General features: G+C 38.6%; 1 protein-coding gene across 1 annotated transcript; it reads right to left on the bottom strand.

Annotated features, from left to right (window-relative positions):
- Positions 1 to 4,942: 4,942 nt before the first annotated feature.
- Positions 4,943 to 17,250, bottom strand: si:ch211-183d21.3 (serine/threonine-protein kinase SBK1). The gene is made up of 5 exons (XM_036591201.1): positions 16,907 to 17,250; positions 11,667 to 11,851; positions 11,292 to 11,494; positions 10,014 to 10,238; positions 4,943 to 8,372 (listed from the first exon to the last, which is right to left on the bottom strand). The coding sequence occupies exons 1-5, from the start codon at positions 16,942 to 16,944 to the stop codon at positions 7,824 to 7,826; spliced, it is 1,200 nt and encodes a 399-aa protein (XP_036447094.1). The 5' UTR covers positions 16,945 to 17,250; the 3' UTR covers positions 4,943 to 7,823.
- Positions 17,251 to 17,280: the final 30 nt, after the last annotated feature.

Here is a 17,280-nt window from a genome sequence, read left to right as displayed (position 1 = left end):
TCAGATAACAGGCACAAGGACAAAAGCAAGTGGAGGGATAGAAGAAAAGAAGAAACAGAGCAAAAAGGGAAATGAGAGAGAGAGGGAGATAAGGAGAAAGGCATAGAACCAGTCATCCATATCACAACTTTAATTTGCATCTCTTCATGTAAGCATTCAGTGCATTTCTATATTAGTTGAGACACATGTAACAGAAGGGTGAAATGTCAGGTCAAACCCAGTCATGCTCTTGGATGGAGACCTGCTGTGTCTATTGATTTCCAATGCAATCTGATGGAGAGCTAACAGTGTCTACAGAGCGTAAACATCTCAGCGTTCATCTCAAGTTCTTTTTGCACTATTATTGTAGTCAAGACTACTAGAAGCAAGTCAAGAGTCAAGAAGAACAAGAAGAACTTGGACATATTGAGTCCAAGTCTAGACTGAGACCAGATTAAGGTTCTTTTAGAGTACGAAAATAAAAAGGAAGAGAAAAAAATTGTTTGTAGTTTATTGTAAATTCATTATCATTTCTAACACATGATATCATTTAATACACATAACTGTATTTTGTAACACATTTTGTAAATACATAGCCTAAAAATATTATTTATTATTATTATTATATTATAGTCCTGGTCCAACTTTGCATTTCAACATTTAGAAGTGAATGATAGTGAGGTTATTCTTTATATCTTCTTCTCTAAAACTTATTCAGAATCACCACCTGAAGTCAATTGAACATAAACCAAACAATATGCATCTGTTTTTATTATTAAATGAAAACAGTAACTAGAATGTACTGATCTGCCCTCAGTGGAGGTTTGAATTTTGGAATTTGTGATAAGCATCAACAAACAAATAATATCCAGTAAAGCCATAATGGAAAAAATCAGTTAGATCCTCAACCAGCAGCGAAAAATTTTATTTAACATGTAGAGAAAGGACTGTTTAATTCTGTTGATACTCAGTAATGACAGAAAAAAGTTCAATTTCCAGTGACCTCAGACATTTGGCTTTTCTAAAGAACATTTTCTGAATTACTTTACCCCAAGACTGAAACAAGACTGAGTCCAAATGGCGTCAAGACCGGGATGAGACAGAGTCCAAATGATGTTAAGACCGAGTCAAGACCAAGACCAAATGATGTTTAGTCCGAGACAATGGCGAGTCCAAATGGTGTTGAGACTGAGTCAAGGCCAAGACCAAATGATGTTTAGACCGGGACAACAATGGTGTTGAGACTGAGTCAAGGCCAAGACCAAATGATGTTTAGACTGGGACAACAATGAGTCTAATTGATGTTAAGACTGAGACACGACCAAGACCAAATGATGTCAAGACTGAGACAAGACCAAAACCAAAAGGTGTTGAGACCGAGAGAAGACAGAGACCAAATGATGTCAAGACCGAGACAAGGCCAAGTCCAAATGATGTCAAGACCGAGACAAGACTGAGACCCAATGATGTCAAGACCATAGCAAGACTGAGTCCAAAAGATGTCGAGGCTGAGTCAAGACCGAGACCAAATGATGTTGAGACCCAGACTAGACCGAGATCAAATGATGTCAAGACCGAGACAAGGCAGAGTCCAAAAGATGTTGAGGATGAGACAAGACTGAGTCCAAATGATATTGAGACCGAGACAAGACCAAGGCCAACTGATGTTGACACTAAGGCAAGACCGAGTCCAAATGATGTCAAGACTGTGCCCACATGATGTTGAGACTGAGACAAGACCAAGAACTTTAATTTATGGTCCTAAAACTGGACTCAAGGTAATACAACATTACTTTGCACTTCTGGGTAGAACAGATTAGATCATACCACAACATTATAATTTATACCTGTATTAGTTAAAGTGCCTTACAAAAAAAATAAATTAATAATAATTCAACCTGATCAACCTGACCTTAGAAGTTCATGACCCTGGTCATTTTAAGCACAATTCATAATGTCATAATTTAAAAGACATAATTTATACTTTCCTATGATCTTCACTGAAAAGGTAGTGACTTTTGCCCACCTTGAAAACGGCTTCTGAATTTTGATTACATCACAGTACACCAGTGAGAGAAGAAAAATATCAACTAATAATGTCAAAGTTCACCTTCAACTCCCCAACCCCCCCCCATCTATCATTGAAAAAAAAAAGCTCCGTTAGCTCAGAGACACGCCCCCCCATACATTGTCACTCAGAAATATGTCACAGTATGGAAAGGAATGCGTGTTATGATCACAATAGAACATGAGGATATAATTGCAAATAACATCATTTGCAGATCACAGATCTGTAGTTTCAGTCACAGATCATAGATCTGTAGATCATCACATTCGTGGTGCTATTTGTGATAACACACAACTTTGAGTGTTCTATTGCTTTTATAGAACAGTTCTGCAAAAAAAGGAAAGCACAGAAGCCTCAAATATTATATCAAAGGTTTTTAATTTTGACAATTTCTTCCACCAAAAAAGTAGCGATTTTTTTGTGAGCCATAAAACTGTCACAATATCAGGTTCAGCTCAGCTTTTTCAACAGTTCAATACTTGCCAGGTTAACCTGAAAGTTGTTTTGTTCCAGGAAGTCTGTAAAGCATTCAGTTGTTCAGATGTTCAGTTGTTCTGCAGTCACAGCTGCTGGTCGAAAAGCTTGTGTAGGTGCAACAACAGGGGCAAGTTCATTGTGGGCTTGAGGTCACACTCTTCTTCAGAATCTGTTCAAATGGGCTGGAGGTCAAATATTATAGAAGTTTAATGTATTTGTTTGCTGTTTCTGTATGTGGTCAAGTGGAACTTAACAACTGATGCTCAGATGAATGATACAGTTAACAGATAACAGTATGACTAGAATGCTCCTCAACCAATTAGACTGTGCCATTGGAACTAACTGTAATAATATCTAATTCATGTTGACTTTAATAAATGAGAAAGCCTTCTTTGCCCGTTTCTACTAAGTTTACATACTGAACACAAAGCTGTTCAGATTTCTCTCATTTTTCTTTAGAAAACGACAAAACTGGAAGAATAACTGATAAAAGTATGTCCGAACTCCACACCTTATTCCCTTGTTGTGATGTGAGCACGTAAATCTTTCAGGTGTTTAAACCACCTCTGGGCCAACATGCTTTTAACATTATTTAGACAAATCATTATTAAATCATGTTTAGACAAAACCTTCATAAACCCTCTTCATTCCAAGGAAGACACTTTGATGAATATGAAGCTGAGAGTTGCAAAATATACTCAAAGTAACTGTAAACAGCTGTAGTACTTTAAAAAAGACTCTCACACACGGTGTCCCCAAACTTTTGACAGGTAGCATAGCCTTATTCCTACCTTTTATACCTGCAGGATATAAATAGGGCAGATTTAAGCTCGATTTGTCACTTGAACTCAATGTGCCACCAAAAACAGGACAATCTCAAAATAAATGAGAATGAGAATAAAGATGGGACACGTATTACACTGTAGTGCTCTCACCCAAACGCCTTCCAGCCACTGGAATGAAACCCACCAAATTCCACTGCATTTCTTTATAAAATGAGAATAAATGTCACTGCCAAACTCTGCTACAGCTAGAACCAAGAGACATCAAGTCAGTAACTCTTAGAAGTCAAAGTTATCATTTACAATAACATAAGCATCGTGACATTTCAGATTAATTATATCTCACTAATAGCTCACTGAAACAAGCAGAGAAATTCTGTGATAAGTGCAGTGTATTTGTTTGTGAATAGAAAAGGTATATTTTATTATGATCATCTGAGGAAAAGTTACTGTTGAATTGTGTGTACATTTCCAAATATCATGTCAGGGGATGAGGAGGTTATAAGGGGGTATAAAAACATCATAAGTGATGTAAAAGTTCTGCCTAGAGTCCTGCATTTTCTCAAAATGAAAAATAATCAAAAAGTTTAGTTCTGTTACAAAGTCACCAAATAAGTGAATGCAGGGCATGATTTTCAAGCCATCATTCAATACATATAAAGCCATCTATCCAACAATAGCAAAATGTTAGACAGTGCTGCTAACCAGGAGAGTGGAGCTGGTTAGCATTAGCTTAGCTAGAACTTCTTAAATCCTGGCTAACTAAAGCACTGACACAGGTTTAGATGATAATTCAAATCTGAGGCAGTGAAGTAAGCAGGCTACAGACCCAAACAGTGTGACACACTGCAGGTTTGATTCTGACTAACTGGTGCTGAAACAAGCGTAGATGATAAAAACTAATGTCTAAGAGAGCAAAAATCAAGTGACCTGTATTGGAGTGACAAAAAACCTGGCATTTTGGCTAAGGTAGCTATAGCATACAGCTAACTCATCTAAAAATGAGTAAAAGGTTCAAATATCCGCTAAAACTTTGAAACAAATGAGTAAATGAACAGACTTGAACCTGTTGATATAGAATGAAATCGAATGTTAATGTTATTCATTATCTAATTTTGTAATTAATGTATGTAAGCAATAATAGTAAGATATGACAGAACAATAACTACACCTTTAAGGGTTAAGCCATTCAACTGTATTTTTACTCATTTCACACCTTACACTTGCATATTGCCCAAGCATTTGTTTCACTGAGCTGTAACTTGTAACTTGAGTAAAGTAAAGCCATCAAAATACAGTCACTGACTGTATATTCTGAGAGCTTTTGGGATTTTGTGGATGTAGTGAACCAGCATGAAGCTTAGAACTGCATCCCTATAGTAACAGGAGCTGATGTCGGCTTTGTTACGATGGTGATGGCTTAGTAAATAAGAAGTCCATGATTTTCAGATTGGAGTACTGCCCAAGGCCTCAGATGTTTGTAAAAGCGCTGATCTATAATCAACTCGGCCTAGGGATGGACGATATGACAATGTGATATCGTAATCACAACAAATAACAGCGCTATATGTTTTTCTGAGCATATTGTGGACATTGTCAGTAAAATTAATTTTAAAAAAATGGTCTGAAAATCAAATTAACTCAGTTTTTTCCATTTACTCCACATAGTCGATCAGCCAAGGCATGTTTGGCACCCAAACTTTGGTTCTTTTGTTTAGCGCTGAAGCTATGAGTCTCTAAAAGTCAACAGTCACCCAGAAACATCCCCTAAACTTGCAGATTTAGGTCACTATTCACTTCTAATGTTTGTTAGCAACATTAGCCTCATAGCTCTAGTAACAAATAAGCTAAATTTGGACTCCAAACGTGTCTTGGCTGGTTGACAATATCTGAGATAAGTGGAAAATTATGTAAATTAATTTTTTTTTTGCCCCATCCTTTAATACAGGCTTTAACGTAGTGTAACCATCAGGAGATCGCTAGTTCAAATCCAAATAATACCATGAGCCAACCAGCATAATGGCTCATAACATTGTTGCACTAGTTTTTATAGCATTCTTGTCAATAGGTGCTTTGTATCTGGCTCTGTTCTGACCAAAAAAAAAAACAAAATATCAAGATACAAACTGTGAAAATGCTTTCAAGTATAGTGATTTTATATTTCAATCATATTGCCCTCCTCCAAGTCCCCCATTCATAACATTATATTCAAGTTGATATGATGACAAGGGCTGGGTATCGTTAAAACATTTTTTTGAGATCGATACCAACACTCTGATTTCGATACATACTCCTGAAAGACTCCTGGGTGGGGCTTAAACTTTACTGGCTGTAACATGCTAATGTTATTAGGGTGCATATGCAATTTGGACAGCCAATCAGCAGGCTAGATTGTGGAACAAGCATGTTCATTGGCTCACGGATTCTAAGACCAAGGCAATTCAGTCTATACAATAAAAGTATTAAATATTGATACCCAGCCCTGATCATGGCCAAAAATTATACCTAGATCAAACCATTACTCCTAGATCATACCCTCCGCTACATAGTTTAAAGGAGACTGTAAAGGAGAGCTGTATAATACAACACAACACAACAGTATCAATCCCAATCACCCCCAACCCGTGCACCCACATTTTGCTCCCTTTTTTGCAAACGTTCCCTTTCCTAAGCCCAACGTTGCTATTTACCCAGCTCCATTTTTAGCCCCATGCTACATTTATTTGAATCACCATGCCCTACTCTTCTTATTTTCAGTGTTTCAGGCGTTAGAAAGAACATCCTTAATACTTTTTTGTACCCAAAAATGCTAAAAGCTAAAAGTTTAACAGTTCTCCACCATTCAAAGCTTTGTAAACGTGTACTAATGTCCAGGCTATGACAGTTCACTTCTGTGCAGATTAATAGTTAATAAAGTCTATCTCTTCTGGTTTAAAAATAAAGCTACATAGTGTTACTACCTGATAAAATATACTGACAACGCTCCAGGGAGCATTAGCCTTCAACTCAAATTCTGAGTACCGTTGTTTCCTTCAGACAGATTCTGATAGGCTCTCTTAACAGCAGTCCATACAGACCCTTAAAAGACTTATAGAAAGCTTGTGCTTGTATAGAACTATTAAATACAAACAAAGCATACACACTTACACTCACTCACACACGTAAATCAGAAGAATCCCTGTCATCTACAGATACTTGGTCGAGTCCTGGAGAAGGAAAGTAATGTCCAGTAGATGTAGCGTCCCTGCAAATGGACTGCAGTGTTTCTCTTCTGTGAATGTAGCCATGAACAACGTTCAGTTTAGTCTCAGTGAACTTGGGCAAATAAATTTACAGCTCATCTTGTGGTCCCATTTGTGCCACTTGTATCAGTCAAACGCTTCTGAGATCACTGGCCCTCTGATAGGCTGGCTGAGTGACTCACATGAGGGGGGAGGGCCTCCTCAGAAACAGCATTCGCGTGCATCTTTGAAAGTTTGATGCTTACAGAGTCGCAGAAAGAATAACTTAAAGGGTAATTCCACTGATTTTTCACATTTCCTGCATAAATAAATCGGTCCGATGTAAACAAAGTCATTTAGAGTGGTTTGATGTGAAATGCACTATTCTAGAGAAACATACTTAATCAGAATTGTTCACAGTGGTGCTGATAGGAACCAGACATCTGAAGTGTTTACTGTCTCCAAAAGCTCTCTCACAGAGAGGTATTACATGAAAGCATTTAAAATACCCTGTCTGATGTCTCAGACATTGTTTTCCAATAGTTTCTCATCAGATTCTGGACCAAAAATATATTTTTTAGACTTCTTTTATGCTAAGAGTTACATGCAGGGCTATTCCCCAAATAAAAGTCTGTTTTCTTTTTCAGATTGATCACTTTTTCACTATTGTCATCATTACATATAAAAACTCAGAAGACACATGTAGGTTCACTGGTTGTTTAGTTATGATTAGTAAATAAAATGTGGTGTACAGTAAATAAACGTTAATAAAATGGCTGCTCATTAAAAATCAGACATCACAACTTCTGGTTCCTATCACCACCACTGTAAAGAAATCAGTCAGTAAGCTTCTCTACAGTGAACAATTTCACATCGAAACACTTTAAATGACTTTGTTTACATCTCAGTAATATAACTATCAGAAACTTTTGAAAAAGAGTTCCCCTTTAAGTCCAAAGACTGATAACTAATCAGTCTTGAGAGATTGATAAATAACTAATAAAACTACTTCAAAATGATCTCAAAATTCTTATCCCTTACTATGATTAGCTCTTGTTAAGAGGAAGCATAAAACTTTTGCACTGTGATTAAATGAGTTCTGAGGAGATCCATCTTCTAACGTGTACTCTTCACTGGTGCCACCGTTAAAGAATAAGTCTAATTTCAGCCACGGTTTTGCGGCTCATTGTTAGGAATCCCTTTGCAGTTAAGTGAAAGGAGAGGAGGGTCGACTGTTTTGCAGTTTTCTTACACTAAACAGTCGTTATCTTCTGAACATGGAAGGAAAGTGCAGTTTCATACACAGATTTCTATGGGCGTGGCCATCACCATCTTACTCTTGTCCTGCCGATTGGGGGAGGGGCTTTTTGACGCCTCTTCCCTGGAGGAGTGTGGCTCTGACAGGATGCTACGTTTGAGAGGGGTAGGCCGAAGGCAGGAAGTGCCAGGCGGGGGGGAAGGCTCTGCATGTCTATGGGCGGAGCCACGCGTGGCCACACCTCTGGAGGCTCTACAGGAAGCTCTGCGGCGATGGTGGGTCAGCAGGTCGTATTTGAGGAAGTAGAAGACCTCCTTGACGCCGCAGCGTCGGTCGGGCTCCAGTGCCAGCAGTCGGCCAAACATGCGCAGCGCGTCATCAGAGAAGCGGCGCCACTGCGAGGGCACGGCGCCCGGCGGACATGTCCCTCTCTGCCAGCGCTGAAACTCTGCGTAGAAGGCATCGCTGGGCAGCGCCGCTTCCCAAGGGAAGTTGCCAGTGAGCATGCAGAACAGCAAGACACCAAACGCCCACACATCTTGGGTGGTTGCCACGATGATGCCTTCCGAGCCGGTGACTTGGCACACCTGCCAAATTTTAACACAGAACATTTTACACCTGTTGTAGCATCAATGGCTGCTTGTCTCTTTAAGAATTTATTTACAGGTTTTTAAAGCTCTTCATACATTTCAACACTGCCTGACAAACGTGGCTGATATGGCAAAAACATAATGATACGTCAAGACAATTTCCCAGAACCAGTAGTGTCATACAGGGGTGGGCGATATGTAAATAAATCTAATATCATGATACTTGAAGACAACTGTATGATACATGATATGCATCACTATATTTAGTTTTTCTGAGGTTTATTAAGTAGGAATAGACTGAAAAACCGTTCAGTGTTTTCTGAATAAACTTTTATATGAATAAAAATTTTTATTCAGTGTTTCACTAAAACCAATTGAACAGGTCTAATTATTCTCTCTTTGTAATAAGACCTGCGGTTCGTCAGTGTTTTCTAAGTACTGACAATATCCACAATATGCCCAGAAAAGCACACTGTGACATAATTTATCACAAAAACAGTAATATATTACAATTTCGTGTTACATTTGAAAATACTATCAAAAACTATGAAAACAATGATTTTTTATCTAACATTTTACACACTGCAGTGCAATAAATCCAGCTGAACAGGACTAATTATGCTCTCTTTGTAATCAAACATGCAGTTGAGAATTGTTCTGAACTCTTAAAAATTATGGTTCTTTAGTAAAATGGTTCTATATAGAACCATGAACAGTTAAAGAACTCTTTGCATGATTAATTTTCAAAAAAGGTGCTATATAGAACCATCTACAGCACATTCTCCATTAATCTGAAGAACCCTTTCTGGTGCAAAGAACCCTTTACATGAGTTCTTTGAGCATTCATGGCTCTATATAGATCCATTAGTAAAGAACCCTTGAAACCCATCATTTCTAATTGTGTAGTAGTACTGATGATATCCACAATATACTTGTCACATAACTTATCAATAAATATTGTCATGTTGCCCATCCCCCTCACAGACTATGTTCAAAATCAGGCTATAATTGTATCTTGATAATATGTTTTGCCTTTTACCTTTTCTTTTTTACTAAAAAAACATCATATTCTTTTTATTTTACTATTTGAAATACTTGCTGTATTTTATAGGTTATTAGAGATTGGCAATCGGCCAACTTGATTTTATTTTTTTATCTGTGTTGCAATTTTATGAGATAATTAATAATTCAAAAGTCATGCAAGTGCATGTGCACTGTATCTGAATGCTGCTGTTAAACCTATATGAAAATGTTGTAGCATAATTATGCATGGCTCATTGTGCTAAATTTTACAGGCTTTTATTAGGCCACTGATTTTCATTTACTTTAAAATGAATTTAAAATGACAGTTTGGCTTATTAAAGGGCAAATAATCCTATTGCAATTTTGGCTAACTAGAAATGTGCGTTCATTTAGCCCTTATAGTGTGAGCTTCAGGTAAAAAAGAAGGCTAATAAAAATCGAGCCAACAAAGAAAAAAAAAATAAAATGAAAACATCCTTAATTGTTACAGTTATATATATTTTTTTTATATATATTTTTTACTTAGATACACTACAAAGTACTTTAGCTACATTTTGCTTAGCTGCAAAGGTGCCATATAATTTAAAATTATTACTAATGTTAAGTTCTTACTACCTCAGCAGCTGTATAAGGGATGGTGCCGCTGACTCGCTTGACCCTGCTTCCCGCACGCCGCGTCATGCCGAAGTCAGCCAGCTTGACGCGTCGGCACTCACGATCGAACAGGAGCACATTCTCGGGCTTCACGTCCCGGTGCACCAGACTTTTACTGTGCATAAAGTCCAGAGCCAAGCCCAGCTGCTGCACACAGCGCTTCACCATGTCCTCTGGCAGACCAGCCTGAACCACAGAGAGATTTGGGAGGGGGGAAAGAGGGAAAGAGGGAAGGAGAGAGAGGGTGGAGAAAAGGGGGACAAGATTAGAAAGATGGTTTTGAGGAAAAAATTGGGATGAGAAGAATTAGAGTAAGGAGGTTATGTAATTATAAAGAGCTTTGGCTCAGAGTTAAGTAAATGAGGTTCAGAGATCAGAGATGAGGGACAAGGAATGAGCGATAAAGAGAGAGAGTAAGATGACCAAGGTACAAGAGAGGACTGAAGGATGGCAATATTATTAATGATTTGATAAGTATGACTACCGTAGAGTGATAGCAGCACGTAATAATAGAGAAAATACAACAATGCTTGATCTTGGCTAAGAATGCTTAGCATGGAGCTAGCTGCATTCGGAGTAGCCTGAAGTGAAAGTTTAACAAGAAATCAAAGTTAAACAAGTTTCCTCTTAACTGAAAAGTAACTGATCAGCCAAGACATGAGTAGTGTCTGAAGTTAGGGTCAGTTTTGCACTAGAGCTATAAGGCTAATATAGCTATCAGGGGATGCTTATTTAGCATCACGCTATATATATGCTGAAATCATCCCACGCTTGCCTCGAACCATGTTAAGATTTTAAGTAATCTCAAATAGACTGATGTGTGTATACTGTTAAGTAGAAAAACAAACAAAGGTACAGAGGAAATCCAGGCTTAAAAATGGCTGCTATTACTGTTTTTATGAAGTCATCCCTATGTTTGCTGGGAACTTTATTTTGTAACTCAAACAGCCAGGCCTGTGTTCCCTCTTTGTAATTGAAAAACGCACTCTGATTGAACATTTCAGCTAACAAGAATAAGAATCCATTCAATCCTATTGAAAAATCTGCTCCTTATTGTTCCTTATATTCACAGGTTCTCTTAATGTATCATATGAAGAGCTAAACAATAGACCCTGGGAACATTTGTTAAGCTCCCATTTTAGCTATGCTGTTACTGTTTGAACTACTCCTCAACAGTAATAGTAGATGTTCGTCCACACCTCTCACTGTGGAGGCATGCAGTGATGTATGCAGTCTTACCTGTGGAGGTATGATGTCGAACAAGTCACCTGCAGGCGCATACTCCTGACCAAACACATAGCTCTCCTCTGTCTCAAACAGAATGTCCAGAACTTTAATGATGAATGGACTACAGCCCAGAGCAGCCGTCAAACTGTATTCACGCAGAAAACTTCGCAGCTTGGTCTTATTCTTGCTCACATACTTTAGAGCCAGTTTTGTGCCTGTAGCATACACACACAAAAAGCATACACACACAGATACATCCACAGGACAAAATCACTGCTTGGGTTCCACCAAAAGAACAATTCACAAATTTCACACCAAGCTCTGATTTTATACTGGTCATTTTCAAGTCAACTTTTTGACACTTAATGTTTTCAGCAGAACTCTTACCCTGTGTGCGGTGAGCCACCAGGTCCACTCTGCCATATGTGCCTTTCCCTAATGGACCAATCAGCTCATACTGCTGTTCCACCTCGGAGGCCGAGAGAGCGGTGATGGACAGTGCCTGCATGTCCTCCACTGGGGCCATGCCCACACTGTTGCTCCGCCCTGCTGCAGACACACCCACCTGGGCACTGAAACACAGATAATGTTTCATTGTTTAACACAATTTATATTTACTTTTGTCCTCGTGTGCTTCTTCTCAGCTTAATCTTGCCCGTTCCTAATACGATGTTTTTTGGATTCAGTACTACCAGCTTGGAAGGGCAAATGCGGGCACTTGTCTCCTCTGATGCGTATGAAGTGCCGACATGAAGGAGACTGCCAAGAGCTTGTAACCCAGGCAATGCCTGGCTGGAGTGTTATTTCTGCAACATAGACCCTCACTGGCCACATTATGCGGTCCACCTACCTTTTAGGTCCACCGAACAGGTGTACAATTACTGCATGCAGCCCTTCTGTTGATGCACAATTTTTCAGCCACCCTCTACCCCATTTATCATCATTCAGTTTCTGACCACAGGACTGCTGTTGTCCAGATATTACTTGGGTGGTGACTCATTCTCAACACAGCAGTGACACTGAAATCATAGTGTGTGTAATGCTGGTATGTGTGTATCAGGCACTAGGACTGGGAGTTAACAGTGAGGATGTACATGCGCAGAGTGGCTTTAGACTAATTCTGAAGCTGACTGATTGTGCCAAAAAGTAGAAAGTAGTTTGCAGTATGTGACTAACATAATTTTTCTCCAATATGCCAAAGACACCCAGATGTCTTACTGCTAAGGCAAAATATTTCAATACGTGAGCAGAGAGAGAGAGTATATCTACATGATATACTGCATCCCAAAATGCAAAACCACTGAAGTAACGCCTGAAGTTTGTCCAAATTCTGCCACACTCAGTGCGACACTAAAGCCACACCGTTTTTTTCTGCTGGTCTTGAGGTGGGTTTGCTTGCTTCATCAATGTAATAAAGTTAATTAACTTAGTGCATATATAACGTAACTAAAGTTGGTCTCAGCTGAACAATCCGCTCAGCATCGTTTTTTCAGGTTCCTGTCTGGAGTCATTCTGCTTATCTAGCCAAACTAGCTCATATTACCCACTTAGAGTGTAATAAAAAAAAACACTCACAAATGGAGGAAAACAGGTATCCAATCCAAAGCTGTCATTTTTAAAGTTTGTTCATGGTTTTGAAGATGTATGGTATCATGTATGGGGTCTCTTTTAAAACTCACACAGAGACATCTCTTGTTACTAAGCAGTGACTGGGGGCTGTGGAAAATGGGGCGGGTCTTGAGATGTAGATGGGTTTGATTGGCTCAGTGCCTGATACTAGCAATCTAGTCGCACCCCTGCCCTGTGGTACAGCATACATACTAATGGAGTGTTGCATGCACTATACAGTATATACTGGAGCAGTATGCTGTATACTATACACAGTATGTCATTTCAAACACTGCCCTTGTGCTCGGTCAGTAGACATTAAAATTATACTTGTTATATTCTGATGTTAAAAATACAACATAACATATTATAATAGAACTGGACACATTGCAGAAATTAGAATTTCACCTTAAATTGTAAAATCTCTCACTGCCACAGAATAACTTTGCTCTCATTAGAATGACCTTTATGAAGCTAGTGAGTGTTTTCTTGGTTATAAAACAGAAGCAGGCAGTGTTCACTCTGATAACTGTCCATACGCTTACAGTTCATCAAGCCTAAGGCAAGGCCAAAAGTTTGTTTAACTTGAATGTCTGGATTGTGTCTACTTACATCATGTAATAGTGATAAAAGCAGATGTTTATTGCACCATATTACAGCTTATATAATTGAGCTAGCATTGTACACTCTCTATCTACTTTACCAGAAACCTTTAGAACGCAGCTCCAACTGTAGGTCATCTTTTGATGCATATTTTGTGCTATCCATACTCTAGTGACATGCTCTTTTTGTGACACTTGCAGTTGCTCAGTGTTCCTTAAGCACTAATAAAATCTACAATATGCTCAGAATAGTATAATGTGATGATAATGTGTAATCATATTATATCATCATACACATTATTTACCTCTAACATTTCATCAATGGTCAGTTTCTGACTATGATGCAAGTCTACCATGGTACAATTCAGGTGTGCTATTTAAAGATTTGTGACTTGCTAAGTATTTTCATCTAACATATTGTGATTTATTACTTTTGATTGCAAATTATTCATCCAAAAGAAGACTCTCTGCTTTAATGTTCATATTTTGTTCATCTCACTTCAGTCTCATTTACTGAAGCAAAACAGATTCGGCAAGTAGCCTGAAATAAACATTTAAAAGTCAGAGGCGCCGGTTAGGATTATGTAGGAGTTTCAGACAACATCACATCTTTACGTGTTAATGTCACATGCACAAGCTCAAAAAAAGGTCTGGGTTAATGTTTAGGTGTTAAATGCATAATTAACATTGTACTATTGAAGATATGATGAAAATAGTAGATCATTCACTTATATCCCTGGAAGACACATCCTTCACCAAGTTTTGATTGGGCTTTCTTTGATAACTGTTTCAACGTGCTTGCAATCATCAGATTCATCCTCTTGGGGAAGGGGTCCGAAGCACAAACCATGTTACAAAATGTTCTTCCACATGTATCATGATTATACTGTTAAACATCTTGCCTAATGACTTTCATTGGTATACTGTAGTGGAGTTCCTGATTCCTGCCTGAATGGGAAATTAAAACCCCCCGAGCGTGTTATCCACTGCATTATCCAAACACTCCTAACAATACCACCATCAGAAGCCTTGGTCTCACTAGAAAGGTGCGAGGCTATCTTGTGGATAAAGACAGAAATGCATTTTGGGTAATCTATTAGTCTAACAATGGGCATTATATGTGTTAAAATAAGCATAATTAAATAATACAATATCAGTACTCGAGTCTGCAGGTATTAATATGATTTGCAAACCCATACTATTGGATTAATAGTTTTCCCTCCCACCCCTAGTATATAAACACAGAAAAAAACAAACAAAACCACAAACACTACCAAAATTGTCTTACTCTTTATACTTCTACAGTTTTGCTTGCTTCTTTTGCTTTGTTCTCCTTTTGTTTGTCCAAGTCCAGATCATTCAGCTTTCTCAGGTAGAACTCTAGTAAATATTTCAGCAGCAGAAGCAGAGGTTTGCTCCCCAAACCTATGAATGAAGCGCCTCAAGAGTTAGACTCCTGGCTTAGAATCAGCCTCTGTCTTTCAAATCACAGTTAAGGCATACAGGCTGTGAGCAGCTGCTCCTGAATCAGCACTGTACTTACTCTTAATTGGGACAGTATTGCAGTGTTCAGACAACATTTACCCTTAAAGCGTTCAGTTATTGCTGGCGATAACAAAAAACAAGCTGCAATAAAATATTAATTCTTTCTCACTCATAATTCTGTGCAAAGTAAGGATGTTTCGACTATTTTATATTTTATTGTGAATTGAATTTTAGGTTCAATTTGTTCAATTTCAATGTATTATTTCCTTTCTAGTCCTTTCAATCAATATATGGAAACTAAGCTGCAAAAACAGCCTTTTTTTGATCTAATTTTTATGAGGTCATGAAAACCAACACATTAACATTTAGCCTACAGCAGTTTAGCTCCGCCCATTCACACTGAAGTTATATGGAGTGTCTCACTCTGGACAGCTTCTTGAATGATGCACAATACAGGGCAGCCAATCAGAACAGAGATCATTTACATATATTATTTACCCACTAAGTTAAAAATGCAACTCATCTTTACTGTTTTCAATAGAGGCGTTGAATCAAGGCTAAAAAAGAAACAAATTTGCTCTCACACTTAATATTCTTATACAGACACATTTGTATTTTATTGTATTTGTATCTGTATTGTTTATTTATTTATTTTTTTTATTTTAACTTTTAAAAAGCCGCCCGTGGGCAGGTGTTGTAAACTGGTGTTTTGCTATAAACACAGTGCATCTGGCACTTGTGCAGAATTGTATGTTTCCAATGTTACTGTTATGTACTGTTATGACAAATAAATAAATTATAAATTATTTCAGTATTGACAGCATAGTAACAGAAACAGTCAGTTTAACTCTAAGTGATAAAGAGAGGTTGGAAAATGGATATGAAAAAAATTCATTTTGACTACACAAATGTTGTAAGTGCACCTCAGAGAAATCATTATTGGTTTTTGTAATGGATCCTTCCTCTGTATGATCCCAGTGCTTTTTAATCTTCCTTCTAAACTTGTTTGTTCTACTCATATCATCGCTCCACTATCAGGTGCGGTCCACAGAAAGATGGGTTTCCATCTTTTAAATCGTGGTTCCTCTCAGTGTTTCTCCCTCGTTCTCTATGGGAGTTCTTCCTCCCACTGTTTCCCTTATAGACACTCACTAGGGGCTTCACATTTCTGGTCAAGATGCTTTGGGATGACGTCTGATATAAAAGTGCTATGCAAATAAACTGGAACCGAACTGAAATGGTTTTAGAAGCAATATTATTAAAACCAGGGCTTGATTTGAGAGGGGACAAATGTCATCCTCTTTGTGTTAAAGTGCCATCTCCCTTTGGATTGATGCCTGAATGTGATTTCACCTGAGATTTCTATTATCTTTAAATCCCGTCCATACTTGCCTTGGATGTACAAAATGTTCCAAAGCCCACACAAACAACACAGCGTCACTGGAGGACTGTCAGAAGTTTGCTGCTTATGTTCAGTCGGTTCATGCTGATAACCTAAACTGGGTTCTAAAACTATTCTATTAGAAAGTCTGAAACAAAATATTGTCTATATACTAAATTGTTATTAATATTATTATGCCATACAGACCCTTAATGCCCCCTTACTTCAGTGTTTCTGTCCCTTAGTCCATTACATACAGGTCAGTGTGAGACAGAACTTACAAACGTCTAGGCAACCTAACCACAGTATAAAATGAGCAATATCTAAGGTTTCTTCCTGAGCTAAAAAAGCATGTATAGCTACAGTTCATAAACACTTCCTCAGACTTCCCTTCGGCTTTTGCACCCAACATCCCCTCTTGGTTATTTTAATTCGACCACCGAGCGTAAAAAGCCCAAACAGGGCACTGGTGTTCATGTGAACTGTGTTCTGAGTGGATGTGCTGCTGCTAGTGTTTGGAGAAAGAGAGAGAGAGAGAGAGGTTAAGTTACCTGCTGGTGCCCTGCCTCTCTCCACCATGCTCCTGCATCCGGACCCCCGAGTCTCCTCCTCAGCGCTCACTGTTCGAGGATCAGCCGCTGCTCAGCGAAACTTCTGCCCGGTGCCACACCGGTCCAGACCGCGCTGCCGTCCCATAGAGACCCGTCGAGATATTCCTGAATGAAAACTGAAGCCACGAAGCTCCTCTGACCGCCACCGCCACCTTTCCGTTGATTGTTTACTGTTTTTGTTTTCCTTCGCGCCGTCGTTGCAGTCGCCGTTTCTTCTTCTGCTGCTGCTGCTGCTGCGTTTGGAGCCTAGCTCCGTGTGCGCGCGCCTGTAAATGTGTGTGTGTGTGTGTGTGTGTTTGTGTGACCTACTTCAG

This window comes from Colossoma macropomum, unplaced genomic scaffold (assembly GCF_904425465.1).
Source record: "Colossoma macropomum unplaced genomic scaffold, Colossoma_macropomum, whole genome shotgun sequence".
In the NCBI taxonomy this organism is placed as follows: Eukaryota; Metazoa; Chordata; class Actinopteri; order Characiformes; family Serrasalmidae; genus Colossoma; species Colossoma macropomum.
The sequence above is the reverse complement of the archived record's forward strand: the minus strand, read 5'-3'. Positions and strand labels throughout refer to the sequence as shown.

What these genes read in the sequence shown, in the direction of transcription:
- si:ch211-183d21.3 (XM_036591201.1), bottom strand. Translation starts at nt 16,944, where the DNA reads ATGCAGGAGCATGGTGGAGAGAGGCAGGGCACCAGCAG. An exon ending in TCGACATCATACCTCCACAG is followed by an intron (nt 10,239 to 11,291) that starts GTAAGACTGCAT and finishes TCTGTGGTTCAG; the next exon opens with GCTGGTCTGCCAGAGGACAT. An exon ending in TCCCTTATACAGCTGCTGAG is followed by an intron (nt 8,373 to 10,013) that starts GTAGTAAGAACT and finishes AAAATTTGGCAG; the next exon opens with GTGTGCCAAGTCACCGGCTC.